Below are 19,215 nucleotides of genomic sequence, written 5' to 3' on the forward strand. Positions count from 1 at the left end.
GTCCAACTTGGTTTTTGAGATAAGGTTTCCCACTAGGACTTGGGACTTGCTGATTAGGCTAAATTGCTTGACTAGAAGGCCAAGGAATTCACCTGTCTCAACCTCCCCAGAGCAAGATTACATACAGATCCCATGTAGTCCAGCTTTTTTACAACTCAGATCCTCACCTTTGCACAAGTAAACACTTTACTGACTGAGGTAGCACCCAAGCCCCAAAGATGTACCTTGTAAATCAACTTTTACAAGTTGATAATGGACAAATGTAAGCAGTTTCTTTAATCTTGGTTTTAGGCAATTGCCCCTTTTTGGTAGAGTGGCCATCAAACTCAGGATCTTGCATATACAAGGCAAGTGTTCAACCACTGAGCCTTCAAACAGTTTTGAAACTTCTTTCCTAGGAATGTTGAGGATCAATATTCACTAATTCTAGATGCTATTCTCTAGAAACAAATATGCTTTAATTGTAACAGAATCATTCAAAAATAAATGTATAAGGGGCTAAAGAAATATCTCAGTGGTTAAGAGGGTAAAGAGAACTGGCTACTCTTCCAAAGACCTGAGTTCAATTTCTAGCACTTACACAGCAGTTTACAACCATCTGTAACTTCAGTTCCAGGGGATCTGACATCAAGCAACCAGCATGAATATGGTGCACTGGCATGCATGCAGGCATAACACCCACATACATAAAATTAAACCAAAATAAAATAATGTATGATATTTTGATATTTTAATACATAATCAAGCTTTATACAATCTAATTTACACAAAATATATTTTCATACAAAAAAAGAATTTCAATCATTTAGAAGACATTTTCTCTATTCAAGGGAAAAACAAACTCCAAAAAAATATATTTTTACTTCTTTTCTTATTGAAAAAAAACAGGCTGGTGGCAATATTTTGATTTCACACATAATTTCTTAGAAAACATAGCATTTTTAGCATGTTAATAAAGATTAACTCTGGAGATCTTAATACATTTCAGGTATTATAACATTAATTCATGTTCTCTGCGAGTGCTGGAAAGGGAAGGGACATTTATAGGTGGGTAGTCTAGTGCTCCCTAAAATTAAGAAATATAATTACACTAACAACAAAAACATTTATGTTGTCAAATTTGAATTGGCATCTAGCAAACTAGTAAATGTGCAATGAAAATCCAGCATTTTCTAAAAAAAAATTGAAATTTGTTTACCAAGTAAAACACTACAAATGTAAATGTTTATGTGCTATTCGGAACTGATGAAGTTGCAGTGAGGATATACAGACATAGTTGTTCTGCTAAAGAAAAGGAAGATGGCACAATATAAACTGGATCCCTTCTTTCTCAGAGAAAATATGTTATCTATTGTTATGAGAGCTTTAGCTTCATATAAAATGTCTATATTTATATTTATAAAGCTTCCTCACCATTTAGTTCAAAACAGCTTCCACTAGCACACACCATTTCAGGAATGTAAAACATGCTGACAATTATTTTAACTTGTGGAGTAGTCATCAAATAAAAGTCTAGGGGCTAGAGAGGTTGGTAAGCAATTTGGAGCATTTGTTGCTCTTGCAGAGGACCCAAGTTTGATACCCAGCACCCACATGGTAGCTTACAACTACCTGTAATTCCAGTTACAGGGGGTCTGATGCTCTTTTCTGTTCTCTTCAGACACCAGGCACATGGTGCACATACACAAATACAGACCAAACACTCATACATATAACATAAATTAAAATAACCTAAAAAAAATTTAAAGGACTAAGTAGAAAGAAGACTATAAACAAACAACGAAAGATGATTGATTTGTTTGATGTTCTCTGAGTGCCTATTAGCTACCAAGTACAATTCTAGAAATTTGAAACACAACAACAAGAGAGGAAATGCAGTTATGAATTTAATACTATAAGAGTTGGTTAGAGCAAAGAAATATTAACAATGGAATTTCAACGCCTGCAATAGCTGTGAAATCCCTAGAAGGCTATAACAGAGAGTAAAGGGAAGCAGATAAAGACCAGCAAGCATTGTCTAGATTTGGTGGTCCTTCAGTGTTCTCCATGAAATGGTTAAGGAGGAACCTAAGTGTTAACCAATATCAAAAGAGCATTTTGGCATCAGACCCCAATAACTCTAAAAGGTGGGGTGATAATACATTTAATAAGCAACAAGAAAAACTGACCAATGTGCTGGTTGGACACCAGGGTTCATTTCAACCATTTCAAATTAACTTCATTATGTCTTGTTAAAGGGGTTCATTCTAATCTCCATCCTGAACCTCTCCTTGTTTCTGTATTTCTAGTCCTTGAATCATGGAAGAAAAACTTTAAATGAACCTATGCCTGAAAATCTATTTCTTAGATTTTTTATTTTACTAGAACACAATTTAAATTTTTTTTTTAGTTTTTTGAAATAGGGTTTCTCTGTGTATTCCTGGTTGTCCTGGAATGCACACTGTAAACCAGGCTAGCGTCAAATTTAGAGATCGATCTGCCTCTGCCTGCCAAGTGCTGAGATTAAAAGTGTGTGCATCACACAATACAGTCTCTCTTTTTTGAGTAGAATTAAGAAATTTAAAAAAAAAATCTAGTGTTTTAAAATAAAGAATTCTCAAACCTCAAGTTTTTGTCCTTTTAAGGTGAACATGTAGAAAAGTGTGTCATTTCACACCAGGAATGCTTTGGACCTGGCTAGGGTGAGCTAGGGTCTCTAGACCATGATCAGATAACTAGAGCAATATGATGTTGCTATAAACCTTTAATCCTGGCATTTGGGAGGCAGAAACAGGTGAACTTTTGAGTTCCAGGCCAGCCAGAGTATAGAGGCCCAAAAATGTGAGCCTGTTCCCACCTTGACCAGGGGTCAGAGAATTGGCTCCCTTCCTTCAAGGTTATTGTGTTTCTACCTCAAACAAAGGTCTCACTTAGATTTAGGTGACCAGGGAGTTCCTCTCTCAAGGTTACTGTGATTAATAGTCTACCTTCAACTCCCCCAGAATAGAGAAGTAGATATGTTTCTACCTCAAACAAAAGTCTAAGGATCCAATTAAGGCTCCAGTTCCCTTAAGGAGATAACACTGGATTTCAACCTGGGAGTGATTTGCCTACAAAATGTTTTGGTCTAGGATGTGAGTGTGACTTAGTTTGTCCTAGCAACAGAATGTTTAACTATGGATGTAGCCCACAATCTTCAACTGGTTCTATTCATTTCCTTGTATCATGTTAATGCAGTTTTTTATCTTACTCCTACCTCTTAGGGTCGGGGTATTTTAAGCAATGGGAAGTTAAACGCGGGAGATTTCAGTATTCACTGAAACTCCCTCCCGATACTATTCTATAGTTTCTACTATTGTTTTTGCATTTTTGTACTCTTTCTTAAAAATTTTTATCAATTTTTATTGAGCTCTACATTTTTCTCTGCTCCCCTCCCTGCCTCTCCTCTCCCCTTCATTCCTCTCCCAAGGTTCCCATGCTTCCAATTTACTCAGGAGATCTTATCTTTTTCTACTTCCCATGTAGATTAGATCCATGTATGTCTCTCTTAGGGTTCTCACTGTTGTCTAGTTTCTCTGGGATTGTGGTTTGTAGGGTGGTTTTCTTTGCTTTATGTTTAAAAACCACTTATGAGTAAGTCCATGTGATAACTGTCTTTATGAGTCTGGGTTACCTCACTCAAAATGATGTTTTCTAGCTCCATCCATTTTCCTGAAAAATTCAAGATGTTGTTACTTTTTTCTACTGTGTAATATGCCATTGTATAAATGTACCACATTTTTCTTATCCATTCTTTGGTCAAGGGCATTTAGGTTGTTTCCAGGTTCTGGCTATGACAAATAAAGCTGAGCACATGTCCTTGTGGCACGGTTGAGCATCCTTTGTACTCTTTACTTATATTTCTAATCCTCACACCCTTACCCTGGCAATTAGTATTTTTGTTGAGGCTGGTCCCCGACACCAGAGCTAAAGAGTGAAAGCCTGTCTCAAAAAGAAAAAAGGAAGAAAGAAAAAAAACAAAAACAAAAGAAAATCAACTGTTTCATATGTTCCGTTCAAGCACCAAGAACAAATGAACATTTTCTACTTAGGGTACTCTGGGCTTTTAAGGCAATCATGAAACAGAGAGATGGAGTTGAGACAGTAGAAAAAATATTAAAAGAACTGAAGTGTATTTAATTATTTCAGTGTAATTTTCCTTCCTAGACATGGACTACTTCAGTTGACCTTTATTTCCATTTAACCCCTTTTAAAGCCCATCTAATAAAAGCACAATATACTTGTACTTTTTAGGTCAAGTGACATAAGAGATTACAGAAACTGAGAGTTCAAATAGGGAAAATAAATTAAAGCCTGAGATAGTATTTAATATCTGTTTACTTCACTAAACAGTTATGAGCAGTTACTCATTAACATTTCACAGAAACTTACTATTATCATCTCAACTTTAAGTCATTCACGTGAAAGTGGAAAGACAAGGAACTATCTGGAGAAACACAGTTTAATCACTTATGTAAGACACAAAGTCTATATAGCCCTGAAGTCCTATAATCTAGTAAGACTTTAACACAAGGTCTGCTCCTAAAATAAATCTACTATCCCTGCCTGCCTTCTTTTTTCTTTGTGGGAATGGTAGTGACTAACACTGAACCAAAGGCTTTATACATATATACCTCCAGCCCTCCTTGTAGGACAGTTAAAAAAGACAAGGAGTGAGCATAATGAAAACATCAGACTACAAGTTTAGCATTAAATTAATTTTTTTTAGTCCTCAAACCATACTAGGTCATATGCAAAATTATTATCCCAGTAATATTAAGTATATGTAGGACAAATGCCATAAATACTGTACACTGTTGTGGTGTTGCTACTCTAAAAATGTGTTTACATTATGTGTATTTGCACATGCATGCCCTGTAAGTCTGGGGACAATGTGTGGGTCCCACTGTTGTCAGGCTAGGTGACAAGCACCTTCACCCAGAGTCAACACATTGTGCTTTTTAGAATGTATTTATTCTTCACAGCAATGCCCTGGTGGAACAGTGCATTATTACTCTTAAGATCTTTTCTACACGAGAGAAAACAGATGCACAGAACTTGAACACCTTGTCAAGGTCACAGGGTAGAAAATTCCAATGAGGTGGCTTCTATTCTGTGTTCCTAACTTCTACATTAAACTGATGGAAAGTTGGAAAGACTTTTCAAAAAAACTTGAAGGAAACCTCAGAATCTGATGTTTGGAACCTGATAGTTATACAAAATTCTCCCTTATGAACAGCATACTATCCACAAAGGATGAAATGTGTTTTTTGCCGATATAAACTTACTTAATCTTTATGACTATTTACGCTGGTATGAAAAAAGGAAAGCGTTTTCTTCAAAGTCAAAACAGTAAATGACAAAGTTGAGGGTGGAACCCAATGGTCCTTGATCATAAATTTTACACCATCTACCTCTCCAATAAGCAAAGATTTTAAGATTTCTGTCTTCACACTTCTGTTACTTTAGTTTTGAAGTCGGCAGGCTTCATGGTTCAAGTGTACAGAAGTTGTTAAGGTTAGTTAAGCATTAACTGTGTTCTCCTAAAGGATCTTGGTTGCTGCTGTTTTATTTAATTTAATGTTTGTGAGTATTTTGCCTGCTTGTATGTATATAGTACACCACGTGTGTGCCTGGTGCCTGGAGAGGTCAGAATGGGTGTCAAATCCTCCAGAAGTAGTTACAGATAGCTATGAGCCTCTGTATGGGTGTTGGGACCCAAACCCAGATTCTCAGGCCTATATGCCACCCCAAGAAGTGATCTGAAGGAGGTGTTGTTAAACATTCAAGTGTTTTACAGGTAGGTCATCATCAGGTCACTGAGAATGTGCTCTAGAAAAATAATTTAAAGAACTTCAATTCTCCTGAATGGGCTATCATAAAGGGATCATGCCTGGCCCCATTAAGCTCCACCGTGGCTCAAAATGTAATCACTTGATCATCCATAGAGAATCATCATTACCAAACTATACAGCACTGTTGTAGGAAGGAGCCAACCTGGAGTCTGCCTGGTTGACTCAAAGGTCCTGTCTGTGCCTAGCCAATAAAGAGATGCCAAGCGGTGTCTTCCGAGTGCCTAGACACAGGCGCTGTCAGAGGTCCTGATCGTGTTTAGCCAATGAGAGGCAAGCATGAGATATTAACTATCAATGGATTAGAATGCCTGGGTGCTGGGAGGATGTTAAACAAGTTTTTCCCCATTGTTAAATAAACAAGTCTGCTATAAGCCTTCTATCTGACTCCCGACATCTGAGTTTGTTGTCATTGCGCCTTTTCACTCCCTCCCCTGAGGAAGACTTTAGGACCCAGCAACACACTACAACCAAGGAGAAAGGGCTAGTCCCCCTTGGATTAGCTTCAAAACTGTAAACTAAATAAAGCCTTTTCTCCCAGGTAGTCAAAAGCTGGTGTTGTAAGAATAAAAAGTGACTAATATGGAAATTCACAGTTCACCAGTATTTTCTTACCATTCAACATCGATACAAAACAGAAATACAAGAAATGTTCATTAAACAAACTAATCTACCATAAATTTGAAAAGTATGTTTTCTCATAAAAATATAATAAGAGAGTAAGTTTATTCAAAAAACTTGATGGACAAAAAATGTTGCTACTCTAAGAATGACCACTTTTTGTTTCTTAAAGTCAGGCTTAATAATTCAAAAAGGAGTATTCTAATAAAAATTAAAATATGAATGAAATTGAAGTTCTATGCTGAGGAGAGCAAGAGAGTAAGATTATTTGAAGTAACTGTGACCTACCTTTGAGCCATCTAAACTGATTATCCTATAGACATTTCTTGTGCTGTCATAGAAATAAGATACAGTGACTGCATGCTTGCTGGTGGGAACCCAGTTCTTCTTTGTGTTTGGGTCAATCTGGAAGACATGAGCTCGAGTGCTGAAGATAGGTTGTTCCCTGAGGGAAGAAGACAGAGAAGACATAAAACCATAAAGGTGACGACTGGCTGCATTACTAGGAACTTACACATACCCACAAATAAAAGAATCTTTCTTTCCAATATGAAAAGTGCAAGTATTCCATTTTAAACTTCTTTAAAACAATTACAGCCGCCAGGCAGTGGTGGCACATGCCTTTAATCCCAGCACTTGGGAGGCAGAGGCAGGCGGATCTCTGTGAGTTCGAGGCCAGCCTGATCTACACAGGTAGTTCCAGGACAGTCTCCAAAGCTACAGAGAAATTCTGTCTCCAAAAAATAAAATAAAATAAAATAAAAAAATTTTTAAAAAGCCAATTCTTGCTACTCAGAGACTCTGTACACATGAATTCAGCTACTCACTAAAAGACATCAGTAACTCTGCGAGGTTTTGCCAACTTGACACACTAGAGTCATCTGGAATGAGAGAACCTCAACTGAGGAATTGCATCCATCAGAATGGCCTTTGGACTGTCTCTGAGGAACTGATTAATGACTGATGGAGTGGGGGGAGGAGCGCTCGGCTCCAGAGTGATCCTGGGTTGTATAAGAGAGCGAGCTGGGCAAGCCAGTAAGCAGTATTCCTCTGTGAATTCTGCTTCAGTTCCTGCCCCGGCTTTTCTCAATAATGGACTGGAAGCTGTAAGCCAAATAAACAATTTTCTACCTCAAGCTTTTGGTTATTGTTTTATCACAGCAATAGAGAACCAAATTAATAGTCTTCAAGTAAGTACTTGTGACTCCCCCCAACCCCGTCTTATGGAGCTGTGGAAAAATGAGTCACCTAACATATGACTAACTTTTCCACCTGAAGACGAACAAGACAATACTGTCGTCTTGTTTCAACACTCAGACGATACAAGCAGGTGTCTTTTCAGTGGTCTGTTTAGTACCACGGTTTTTGCACTGCTGTGCTATTATAGATTCACTGCTTAAAATGGCCTCTCGGCATAATGCTGACGTGTTCCTAAGTTTTATATATTCATAGATGCAAGTTAATGTGTCTTATGAAGAAAAATGTGTTAGATAAGCTTAACTCAGGCACAAGTCATACTATAATTGGTCACATGTTCAATGTTAAGATACTGATAATGGAATCACACATTAACTGGGTGTAGTGCGGTATACCTACAATCCTAGCATTTGGGAAGCATGGATTATCTTGTAAATTCAAGGCCAAACTGAGCTGCAAACATTATGAGAGCATGCCTATAAATAAACACATGAAAGAAATGCGCATGAAACAATGGCATGTCCTAACTGCTTTATAAACATGTGACCAGAGGCTTTAGGAACATGGTATCATATTCCCTAGGAGCAAAGCTTCAGTGCTTTTTAATTAATTATTTCTAGGACTTAGGTCCCTAGGTGACAAGTAGGATATACTATAGAGAACAGACTATAAAAATAAAAGACCCTGACTCAGACATTTTATGAACTTACAACTACATCAATCTGTAATAACTGAAAGATTCCATTCAATATACTATCCTTCCATGAGCTATACCAAAAGGTATATGGAGAAGGTACTCAAAACCATAAACAATATTTTCTTAAATCAAGTAGGATCTGAAAAATGTACAAGAAGGTTTTACAAATAGAAAGAACAAAACTAGTCAATACTCAAAACAATATTACATGTTGGAAAAGAAGGCACAAGGCAATCTGCACATAACAGGAGCACTATAGTCCAACGTTTCCAAGTTTTGAGTAAACTTGCTTTGGAAACAACATTCACTAGGTTGTCTTTGCTACTCACCCCAGTTAGTTTAAACAACATTATTTATTTATTTACTTAATGAGAAAGTCTTGCTACGTAGCCCAGGCTATTCTTGAAGTCAATATCCTCCTGCCCCTGCTTCCTGAGTGCTGAGATTGTAGGAGGTAAGCCACTAAGCTTGGTCAGAATGTTAACCTTTTAACTGGGGATATTTAATGTTTAAATCTAAATAAATCAAATTTATTTTAAATAATTTAAAACATCTTTACAAGAGTAAGTTTTTTAAAAAAAGTATAGGAAAAAGAAAACCAAGACAAAGAAGTGACCAGAGCAGGGACAGTAAACCTGTTCTGTGGTGAATGGCTCTTCAGATTAAGCCTCATGGATGGGACTCCCATGACTTCAGCATGTCTTAAATACTCTCCACACATTAACTTCCTCAATTTATATCAATTCCTTCAGTAACATCTGCTAACTAGTTATTTCATAAACAAATGACATTTGAATATTAACTAAGTATACAGCTTTGTTCAATGAACAAATGGTTTCTTGATTAAAATTGAACTTAAGATTTCTGTGGTCAAAAGCTAACTGTTCAAAGTCTGGATGATAGGGGCTGAAGAGATGGCTCAGCGGTTAAGAGCATTGCCTGTTCTTCCAAAGGTCCTGAGTTCAATTCCCAGCAACCACATGGTGGCTCACAACCATATGTAATAAGGTCTGGTGCCCTCTTCTGGCCTGCAGGCATACACACAGATATAATATTGTATACATAACAAATAAATAAATATTTTAAAAAAAACAAAGTCTGGATGATAAAGACTAGGGACATAATATCACTAATGAGACCACTATAACATCTGATACAACATATGAACACAAGATTAAAAAATATCTACTACATGCCAAGAACTGGGCTAAAGGCTGGAGATGTAGCTGGGGCATAGATTCTTTAAAAACATTCAAGCCAGGCAGTGGTGGCAGAGGCAGGTGGATCTCTGTGAGTTCAAGGCCAGCCTGGTCTACAAGAGCTGGTTCCAGGACAGCCAGGGCTACACAAAGAAATCCTGTCTCAGAACTCATCCCCACCCCCGATTAAAAAAAAAAAAGAATTTTAGTGAGTATACAAAATACAAGAATGAAGAAATAGAAAAGCCAGTTCTTGGGGATCTCCATTGGAAGCAAGTGAAATCAGGCAGGAAATAATTGTGCAGTTTAGGAAGATAAAGTTGATAGTAGTATGCTTGCCTATCAGGCAGGAAATGCATAAAACTTTAGGTTTAGTTCTTAGAGCTGGGGATGAGGGAGGGAAAGGGGAAGAATGCTGCTGCTATGCAACGGGTAACAGGAAGGATGCTATTAAACACCGACAACGTATAAGACAGCAAAGACATGATGTGACTTGAATTCTGATGAAGGAGAAATCCGAGTTTCCTGGATTTTTAAATTTTGGGCAACTGAAAAGATATAAGTGTTGTTAGCCAGGATAGTAAATAGAACACAGGATTTGAGACTGGAGGATTAGAAGCAGAGCTCAATCTTGACCAAATTCAGATGACTAAGAATTGGCATGCAGATCTGTCAGATTAGAAAATCAACATCTGTTTAGACCTCAGAAGAGAAAAACATGAGAAACTCAAAGTTTAGGGAAATCATCAGTTTATAACCGTGCAATTTAAAATATGTTTGAACATTATCCATGTTAATAAGTTTCTTTACAGAAAAGCTATGGAAGAAGCAGCAGAGAGGGTACAAACAAAATATTATGTGTCTTCTTTAGGAAGACTTAAAATGCATCTCAAACTGACAAGTATCCAATTGATAAACACTACTTTTTCCTAGTAAAAGTTCATCGTTTTACTTGCTCCACAATAATTCACAAAAATACTAACTGAATTAAATAGTGTTTTTCTAACTATTTTGAGACTGAGAAGCAGGAGCTCCATCTTAAAATATGTTTTGCAAATACTGTGTCATATCCAGTTCTAAAGTATCTACTACGAACATTTGAAGAATAAAGATCCTAACAAGTTCTGTAATAAAGAAATGCATATAACTTTAAATAATCCAGTAATAGATAATTATTTTTTTTTGAATTTTCGAGACAGGGTTTCTCCGTAGCCTTTTGGTTCCTGTCCTGGAGCTAGCTCTTGTAGACCAGGCTGGCCTCGAACTCACAGAGATCCGCCTGCCTCTGCCTCCCGAGTGCTGGGATTAAAGGCGTGCGCCACCACCGCCCGTCATAGATAAATATTTTATCTCTGATCTCGTCTTCATGCTAGGAATTGTATTTATATATACATCATAAAAAAACAAACCACAAATTTTGAGTTATGTATTACCTCACTGAAAACTGGCCTTGGTATTTGACATTGCTATTAATGTTATACTTATATTAATGATCACTAGAAAATACGTATATATACAGAAAATACAAAATTGAGGGTTTACTTAATAATGACTACAGTATTATTTAAGTTAATTGCTAAAAAAAAGCTCAAAGCAACCATTCTAAGAAACAGCATCAACCTCAAATTAAATAGCAAACAGACTCACTATGAAATGTTTTAAACTAGCTTAGAAAAGCAAAACTATATATACACACAGATTCACACACATACATACACAAAATTTCAATCCTAGAAATAAGCCTAGGGTTCTTGATAATTTTCTATACTCTGTAATCAGACAGCAAGGGGCTGAAAGCACTGTATATGTTATACTTATATTAATAAGAACAGCTTACTGGGGTGTTTTTCTGTTGGTTCACTAAATTACTTTAGGAAACTAGTATAAAATAATTTTAAAATTCTATATAATATTGTTACAGAGCTAAAATTCCGTCACACTTCTTTCTAATGTAATTTTATGATTTATTTTTATTTCTTATGCATTGGTGTTTGCCTGTATGTCTGTATGAGAGCATAAGATCCCCTGGAACTAGAGTTACAGACAGTAGTGAGCTGCCATGTGGGTGCAGGAAACGGAACCTGGATCCTCTGGAAGAGCAGTCAGTGCTCTTAACCACTAGTTACACTTCTATATTCAGTGACAGATTCTCAAACTTTAAATACAAACATGGGAACCTGGAAGTAGAAGACAACTAAGGGGGAGAAAGTTTTTAAAAAATAAGAATTCTGTTAGAAAAACGAGTCTTATTCAAATTCACTAGAGTTGACAATTATTATATCTAGATCTCAAACATCTGTGCAATAAGAAAGGAGCACATAAAAGAATTAACGAAACAGCACTATCCAGGGGCTACTGAAATTTAGATTTAGAAAAAGTCCACATTTGTCATTTGACTAGCCTTATTTTAAAATGAACCAATGATAATGCTCTTTAAGATGAATACTGAAATCTATACTTTTGCAAATATTGTACTTACTCGATAAAGCTTTGCTCCAAGGAAGTACAAAAGTGTAGGCTCAATAATTACAATCAAACTGAAGAGAAATGGTGTTTCTTAGTCCACCTTTAGTGCCTACATTACAAACATCCTTTTCAGATATTTAAAGTACTAATGGACACTCAAAGATATAAAGATTTTTAACTTCAAATAACTCCCTTTCTACTATATTTTTCAAAAGAAAGTGGCCTGGTTACTGGAAATACCGTTGCTAATACTTTCCACTGAGAATCTGACCCTTAAGACACTATTGGCTGACTATCCACTATCCTTCTAGTTCCTCCCTAACGAACCTCAGATATTATCTACCTCTACAATTCCATTCTTGCCATAAGTTCATCTATAAATGGATCTCTGAAGCAATGATTCTGGCCAATGAAATTGCTCAGTAATTTGCTAGAGGTTTCTATGAGTATGCACCAAGAGATAACATATAAGAAAGAATCTTGTCTTAAACACTGCACATAACAACTATACCTGAAGAAGCCATCCTAACATTCTAATGGAGATACAACTGAACATAGGGGCAACATTCTTAGTTAATATTACATGGGAAATCAAAGAATCTAGTTCCTTGATTGTGAACTAAAGAAATGAGTCAGCCTAGCTGCAGGCTTCTGCTGTGATCAAATAGATTTCCTAAGTGAAATAGCTGCTACTTAAAATACCACACAAATAGGAATGGAAGAGGTTAATGTACAAATGAGCTACCGGAACTTGTTTTCACCTGTCTGCCCAATATTACTGGTCCTGCACAACTCCAGCCTAGCTAGCTACAGACTAACAGTTGTTCATTATCTTCTTAAGCACTCCACAGTACACACGATTTGCCCTGTTTAAAATTGTAGTAGAACTCGATAGCTCAAGTTATAACTGTACTGAGATTAGTGGAGAGGAAGGAGGAAGGAGTAGAAAGGAGAATGTGGAGTGCTGCCACAGTCTACTCCCAGTTCCTTTTCTATCACAGAGATTTAACATTAAAACTATTAACCAGAACACAGTCGAATAAGAGCTGTGCAAAAGCAGCTGTCCCTTGCAATGGGGCTGGATGAGGAGGGTGTGGCAGAGAGAACTGACGATTTTTATTTATAATCCTTTAACTACTATTGAATTTTTTTTTTTTACCTTGCAGAAGTACTTTTAAAATGTCATTGTAGGGGCTGGAGAGATGGCTCAGCGGTTAAGAGCGTTGCCTGCTCTTCCAAAGGTCCTGAGTTCAATTCCCAGCAACCACATGGCTCACAACCATCTGTAATGAGGTCTGGTGCCCTCTTCTGGCCTTCAGGCATACACACAGATACATAATAAATAAATAAATAAGTTAAAAATGTCATTGTAGAAAAGCTACATTTATGTAACTTGAGAAAATGCTGCTTTAGGGAACATTTTCAAAGACTCCCAAAGAGCGAGTGACTGACAATTTTTAGGACCTTTAGAGTTGGATGGACGTAGAGGATGTGACACAGAGAAGGTAAAGGAAGAGTAAAGGAGCAGACATGTAGAGCAGCTGACGGCATGACTGAAGCACAGAAGGCACACACAACTCCTGATTGTAGTAAAATAACAAAACAAGATTTCTAGTTTGGACTTCATCTGATGTGGCAAGAGAGGAACGGTACTTGGTGAGATTAAAACTTAGAACACATGCAGGTACACCAAGAAGCGGGCAGATGCTAGTGTGCATTAGAACAGGTGCAGGCACACCAAGGAGCGGGCAGATGCTAGTGTGCATTAGAACAGGTGCAGGCACACCAAGGAGCGGGCAGATGCTAGTGTGCATTAGAACAGGTGCAGGTACACCAAGGAGCGGGCAGATGCTAGTGTGCATTAGAACAGGTGCAGGGCACACCAAGGAGCGGGCAGATGCTAGTGTGCATTAGAACAGGTGCAGGCACACCAAGGAGCGGGCAGATGCTAGTGTGCATTAGAACACGTGCAGGCACACCAAGGAGCGGGCAGATGCTAGTGTGCATTAGAACACGTGCAGGCACACCAAGGAGCGGGCAGATGCTAGTGTGCATTAGAACACGTGCAGGTACACCAAGGAGCGGGCAGATGCTAGTGTGCATTAGAACAGGTGCAGGCACACCAAGGAGCGGGCAGATGCTAGTGTGCATTAGAACAGGTGCAGGCACACCAAGGAGCGGGCAGATGCTAGTGTGCATTAGAACAGGTGCAGGTACACCAAGGAGCGGGCAGATGCTAGTGTGCATTAGAACAGGTGCAGGTACACCAAGGAGCGGGCAGATGCTAGTGTGCATTAGAACAGGTGCAGGGCACACCAAGGAGCGGGCAGATGCTAGTGTGCATTACTCGCTCACAGGTCTGAAGAACGAACTGTGTACCACTGAAGTAGCGCTGCATGCCTCGGTCAAGCAGGAGCACAAGCACTGACACTTCTAAAAAGATTTATCTTTCCAAATTTCATAATATAAACTGCTTAGCTATAGCACTAAATCTCAATTCCTTCCCCTCCCCTACCCCAACACGCCTAACCAAAATATTGACTAAAATATTTGGTGTTTCTTGTACAAATCAAGAAAAAAGTACCACCTAAAAACTCCTATTACTATGTTATGCATTCAACTGTGGTTTATTTAAAGAACGTTCTCTTAAAAAAAAATTCTACTTAGAGGAAAGCAATTCTACCAATGCCTACCCAACACATAGTTACACTCTAAGAATTTCATTGTCATCTAGTGATGAACCAAACACACAGCAGGTGGTGCATTATAAAACCTGTAAGTCACTTTGTGGCAAATACAAAATTATAACATGACCTTGCTATACAAGAGGGAGATATACACACTTAAGATGTGGCACTGCCAACTGATGTCTCTGCTACTCCACTTTCTTAAAATCTTCTCTACTTAGAAACAATTAAAATACTATAGGTTTAGGATGCATCAGGAGTAATAACATTTAGAGCTATGTATAAAATTTGTATTATCAGTTTTATTATACTTTATGTGTTATTTTCTGGCCTAATGATTTCCTCTAAATAAAGCTAAATTCAGAGAACTAACGGTATGCACTAGAGAAATCTGAGGAAGAGTTTTCAGTAAAATCCAGTCCTTTAAACTTTCAAAATGACTAAAATATTAAAAGGCCATTTAAGGTTTAAAAGCACCTTCAAAGAACAAGATAATTCTTAATAATGTTAAATTGATCAGTGGAGATACAGGTGTTGTGCACATACAGTCAAATAAAAGGTATTTTAAATTTTCTCAAACAATAAAATTCCTCACCATTTCTCTAGTTTTATTTATACTGCAAATCTGATTATATTTTATTTTATTTTATACATATACAATTTAACTGTCATATAACAGTATACCTACTATGATCAGAACTGCACTATCTAACATGGTAGACACTAGTCACATTACTACTGAGCACCTGGAGAACAGAACTACTGAGGGAAATAAATTTAAACTCTGATATTCATTTCAGTTATCAGAAAAAAAATTTAAGGAACAACTCTGGTAGGGGAATCTTTCCCCAAAAATATATTACATGAAATTTAAATTCAGATGAAGTACTTCCAATGACAACCTAACAGCTGAGTAGAAATGTGTACTAAATGTACATAATCCATTTCAAAATACTTGTTTTTACACTAATTACATGTTTAATGTACTATCTCAAAATACACTAAAATTGGTTTAGTTATGAACCTCAAAAGTATATTAAAGTGACATAATCAACAACATAAAGCTACCTATACTAGAATGCTGTACTAGACAATGCTATATGTAGTCATTTCCTTACTAATAAGACATACCGGTTGCTTTAATATTTTCACTATTATGAACCATGCTTCCCTATGTTTTCTTGTGTATGTATCATACCAGAAGCAGTGTTCCTGGCATGTGATATGCACTTTAGCAGACATCCAAATTACTCTTCACAGTGCTTGTACCAATGTTTTTATATTGATTGGTCCTTATTGCACTCTACCAACATTTGATAATGTCCAAGAAACATCTTTAACTTTTGCCAATTTGATGGGCATGAAATGGCATTTCAAAGTTGCTTTAAGTTTCCATGTCCCTGGTGACAGTGAAGCTAAACAGCTCTTCATGTACTTATGGGCCAAGGGCCAATGGATTTCTCTACTCATTTCTAAACTTGTTTGGACTCCTATTTTAAACTTGAGAATCTAAAATGACATCAGACCATACTTACGGAAATATCTCATATCTCCATTATTAACTATATTTATTATAAAGACAGTAAGATCAATACTCACCAGAGTAGGGCTGAATCACTCATTTTCCTAATTCGACGGAATTTATTTTAAAAAAGCAGTGTAGCAGTGGTTCTCAATCTTCCTAATGCTGTAATCCTTAATCAAAGTTCCTCATTCTGCAGTGACCCCCATAAAATTATTTCATTGCCACTTCCTAACTGTAATTTTGCTACTGTTACGAATTGCAATGTAAATGTCTGATATGCATGATATCTAATTTGCCACTCCCAAAGGGGTTCCGACCCACAGGCTGAGAACTACTGCAATATAGGGTAGATACAACAGATATACTCTGATCTTTTCCCAAGAAAGATAAATTGTTTCTTCAACATAAAACATAGTTTTTATTTTTATATAGTACACTTTGTAACATTTCTCTAAATTTTTTCAAATGTGGAACAGTGGGAGAGTGGCAAATGCCTGAAGTTTTTATCTTAGCCATTTAAAATGTTCACCATCTGTAATGAGATCTGGTGCCCTCTTCCTGACTGTAGGCATCCAAGCAGATAGAATATTGTATACATAATAAATAAATAAATCTTTAAAAAAATGTTCAAGCTATTCAGTCTAAGAAAATTCTTTTAGGCAAAACATACTTAACCTACATATCAAGAGTAAAAATACGCTTGTACTACTGATTAGGGATACTACCAAGTAGTTTTCAAATAATGCCCACCACTACTCCATCCTCATTCACTGCAAGTCCACAGTGAACATCTGGTACTTTATATAAGGCAGCCACACATCCTTAACTTCCTACTTCCTGGTGTGGGAGAATGGTCTGTATTCTGCCAATTATATTTTAAATAAACGTTGATTGGCCAGTAGCCAGGCATGAAGTATAGGCAGAACAACCAGACAGGAAGTAGAGGTGGGTCAATGAGAACAGGAGATTTCTGGGAAGAGGATGCAGTTGTGGGCCCAGCCACAGAAGAAGCAAGATGTGACTACCTCGCTGAAAAAGGTACTGAGTCATGCGGCTAACATATACTAGAATAATGGCCTAATGTAAGTTATAAGAGTTAGTAAGATGCTTGAGCTAATGGGCCAATCAGTTTATAGTTAGTGTATAGCTCTGTGTGATTTCTTTGGGACCTAACATCTGCAGAAAACAGGGCAGGACAGAAACCCCAACAACAACTTCCTATATTACACAGTTCTCATTCTTTTTTCTCTGCTTAAAGGGGGCTATATTAAAACCAAATGTTGTTTATCATTTTGTTATATTTTAAAGTAACAAAACCATAGGTGCAATTCCTTTATTAATGATATTTCTCAGTTATGGAGTCTGCAGATATAATTCCTGTACTGTGTTATTTCTACTCAAATATAGTATATCTCCCAACAGTCATGTGAATGGCTCAGTTAGTACCGCATCGCAGAGACTCAAACGTATATAGCAAGGCGGGTCTGGAGCCTTGTCCCTGTTCAGCTTTACTGCCCTAAAGGGGAGCTGAATTCTGAGGTACTGGGGTGATCCCAATGGATAAAGACCCAGGAGGACATAACTTAGAGCACTGATTTGCAAACTCTAGGCCACAACCAGAAGGTTATGATCAATAACAGTCAGTAAAGCATTTATTAAAATGAATATGAACATAAACTCTCAAAATAATTCAGACTTCATAAAGGGATATGTGTTGTTCCATGAAACTCTGGTTACAAAAAACTATGAATCGTGGGCAAAAAAAGCTTAAGATTCTCAATTTTAAAAATGCTTTTAATATTCATGAGTAGCTTATGAAGCAAGTGTACAAGATAAAAACAAAGGTCCTAAGTGACTTAAAGTCACACAGCCAGCAACTAATATTATTTTTAATATATGTAAGAGAAAATTCAAGTCTATCTCAAGTTACCTTTACACCTATCAAAACAGGATTTAAAAACAAATAAACATGGAACAAAAGTCAATGTCCATGAGAGTTAAGGGAAACTGACCCTTTCAGAAGCAGTCAGTGGGTGTAGAGTCTATATATTTCAAAGCCTTTAGATTCTCAGGTGGTAGTGGCACATGCCTTTAAACCCAGTACTCAGGAGGCAGAGACAAGCAGATCTCTGTGATTTCAAGGCCAGCGTGGTCTACAAAAGATTTCTATATGCACCCTTTGACAAAGTAATTTTATTCAGGTAGTTTATATTATGTAACTAATCATAGAGATATGCACAGACGTATTTAAGAGATCTGTGGAAGTTAGTTTTAGTTTTATGCCAACTTGACACAAGTTAGTCATTTGAGAAAAGGAAACCTCAACTGAGAAAATGTCCGCCAGACAGGCCTAAGGGCAAGCCTGTGGTAGACTTTAATGATGGATGTGGGAAGGCTCAGCTCATTGTAGGTGCTGCTCCCCACCCCCTGGGCTGGTAGTCCTGTGTGCTTTAAGCAATCAAGCTGATTAAGTAATTGAAAGGAAGCCCTGCTTCATTTCTTGCCTCCAGATTCCTGCCCTAACTTCCCTGGATAATGGACTACAAGCTCTAACATGAAATAAACTCTTTCTTCCCCAAGTTGCTTTTGGTCAAGTATTAATAAAATACAGCAATAGAACTCCTAGGACATGGTCTATCACCATGGCTTAATACAAAAGGGTATGAGTTAAAAATGTTTCATAGTTTAAGAATAACTTAGGCACATCCTAATGGAGTAGTATTTAACTATAAAAATGAGGTTCAGAGTAGTCAATGATATAAATGTTCAATATAATAAATAAAAATAGGTCATAATGCGTGGATATAGCATGTTGTGTCTGCATGACCGGAAGGAAAGGAGGGAGGGAGGGAAGGAGGACTTTTTAAGCCTTGTCTGTCTCTTATTTCTCTTAGCCCAGAAACCAGAATGATCCTTCTAAAAGCCAAACAAGCATTAAAATATTATAGAGAAA

At 37.2% G+C, this 19,215-nt stretch overlaps 1 protein-coding gene across 1 annotated transcript in view; it reads right to left on the minus strand.

Moving 5' to 3' along the window:
* Positions 1-19,215, minus strand: part of Homer1 (homer scaffold protein 1) — a 99,613-nt gene that overhangs the window by 53,769 nt on the left and 26,629 nt on the right. The window contains exon 2 of the mRNA XM_075976305.1: positions 6,780-6,936. Coding sequence (XP_075832420.1) covers positions 6,780-6,936 — 157 coding nt within the window. The remainder of the gene's footprint in view (positions 1-6,779; positions 6,937-19,215) is intronic.

The sequence above is a fragment of the Microtus pennsylvanicus genome, chromosome 6 (assembly GCF_037038515.1).
Source record: "Microtus pennsylvanicus isolate mMicPen1 chromosome 6, mMicPen1.hap1, whole genome shotgun sequence".
NCBI classification, from domain to species: domain Eukaryota; kingdom Metazoa; phylum Chordata; class Mammalia; order Rodentia; family Cricetidae; genus Microtus; species Microtus pennsylvanicus.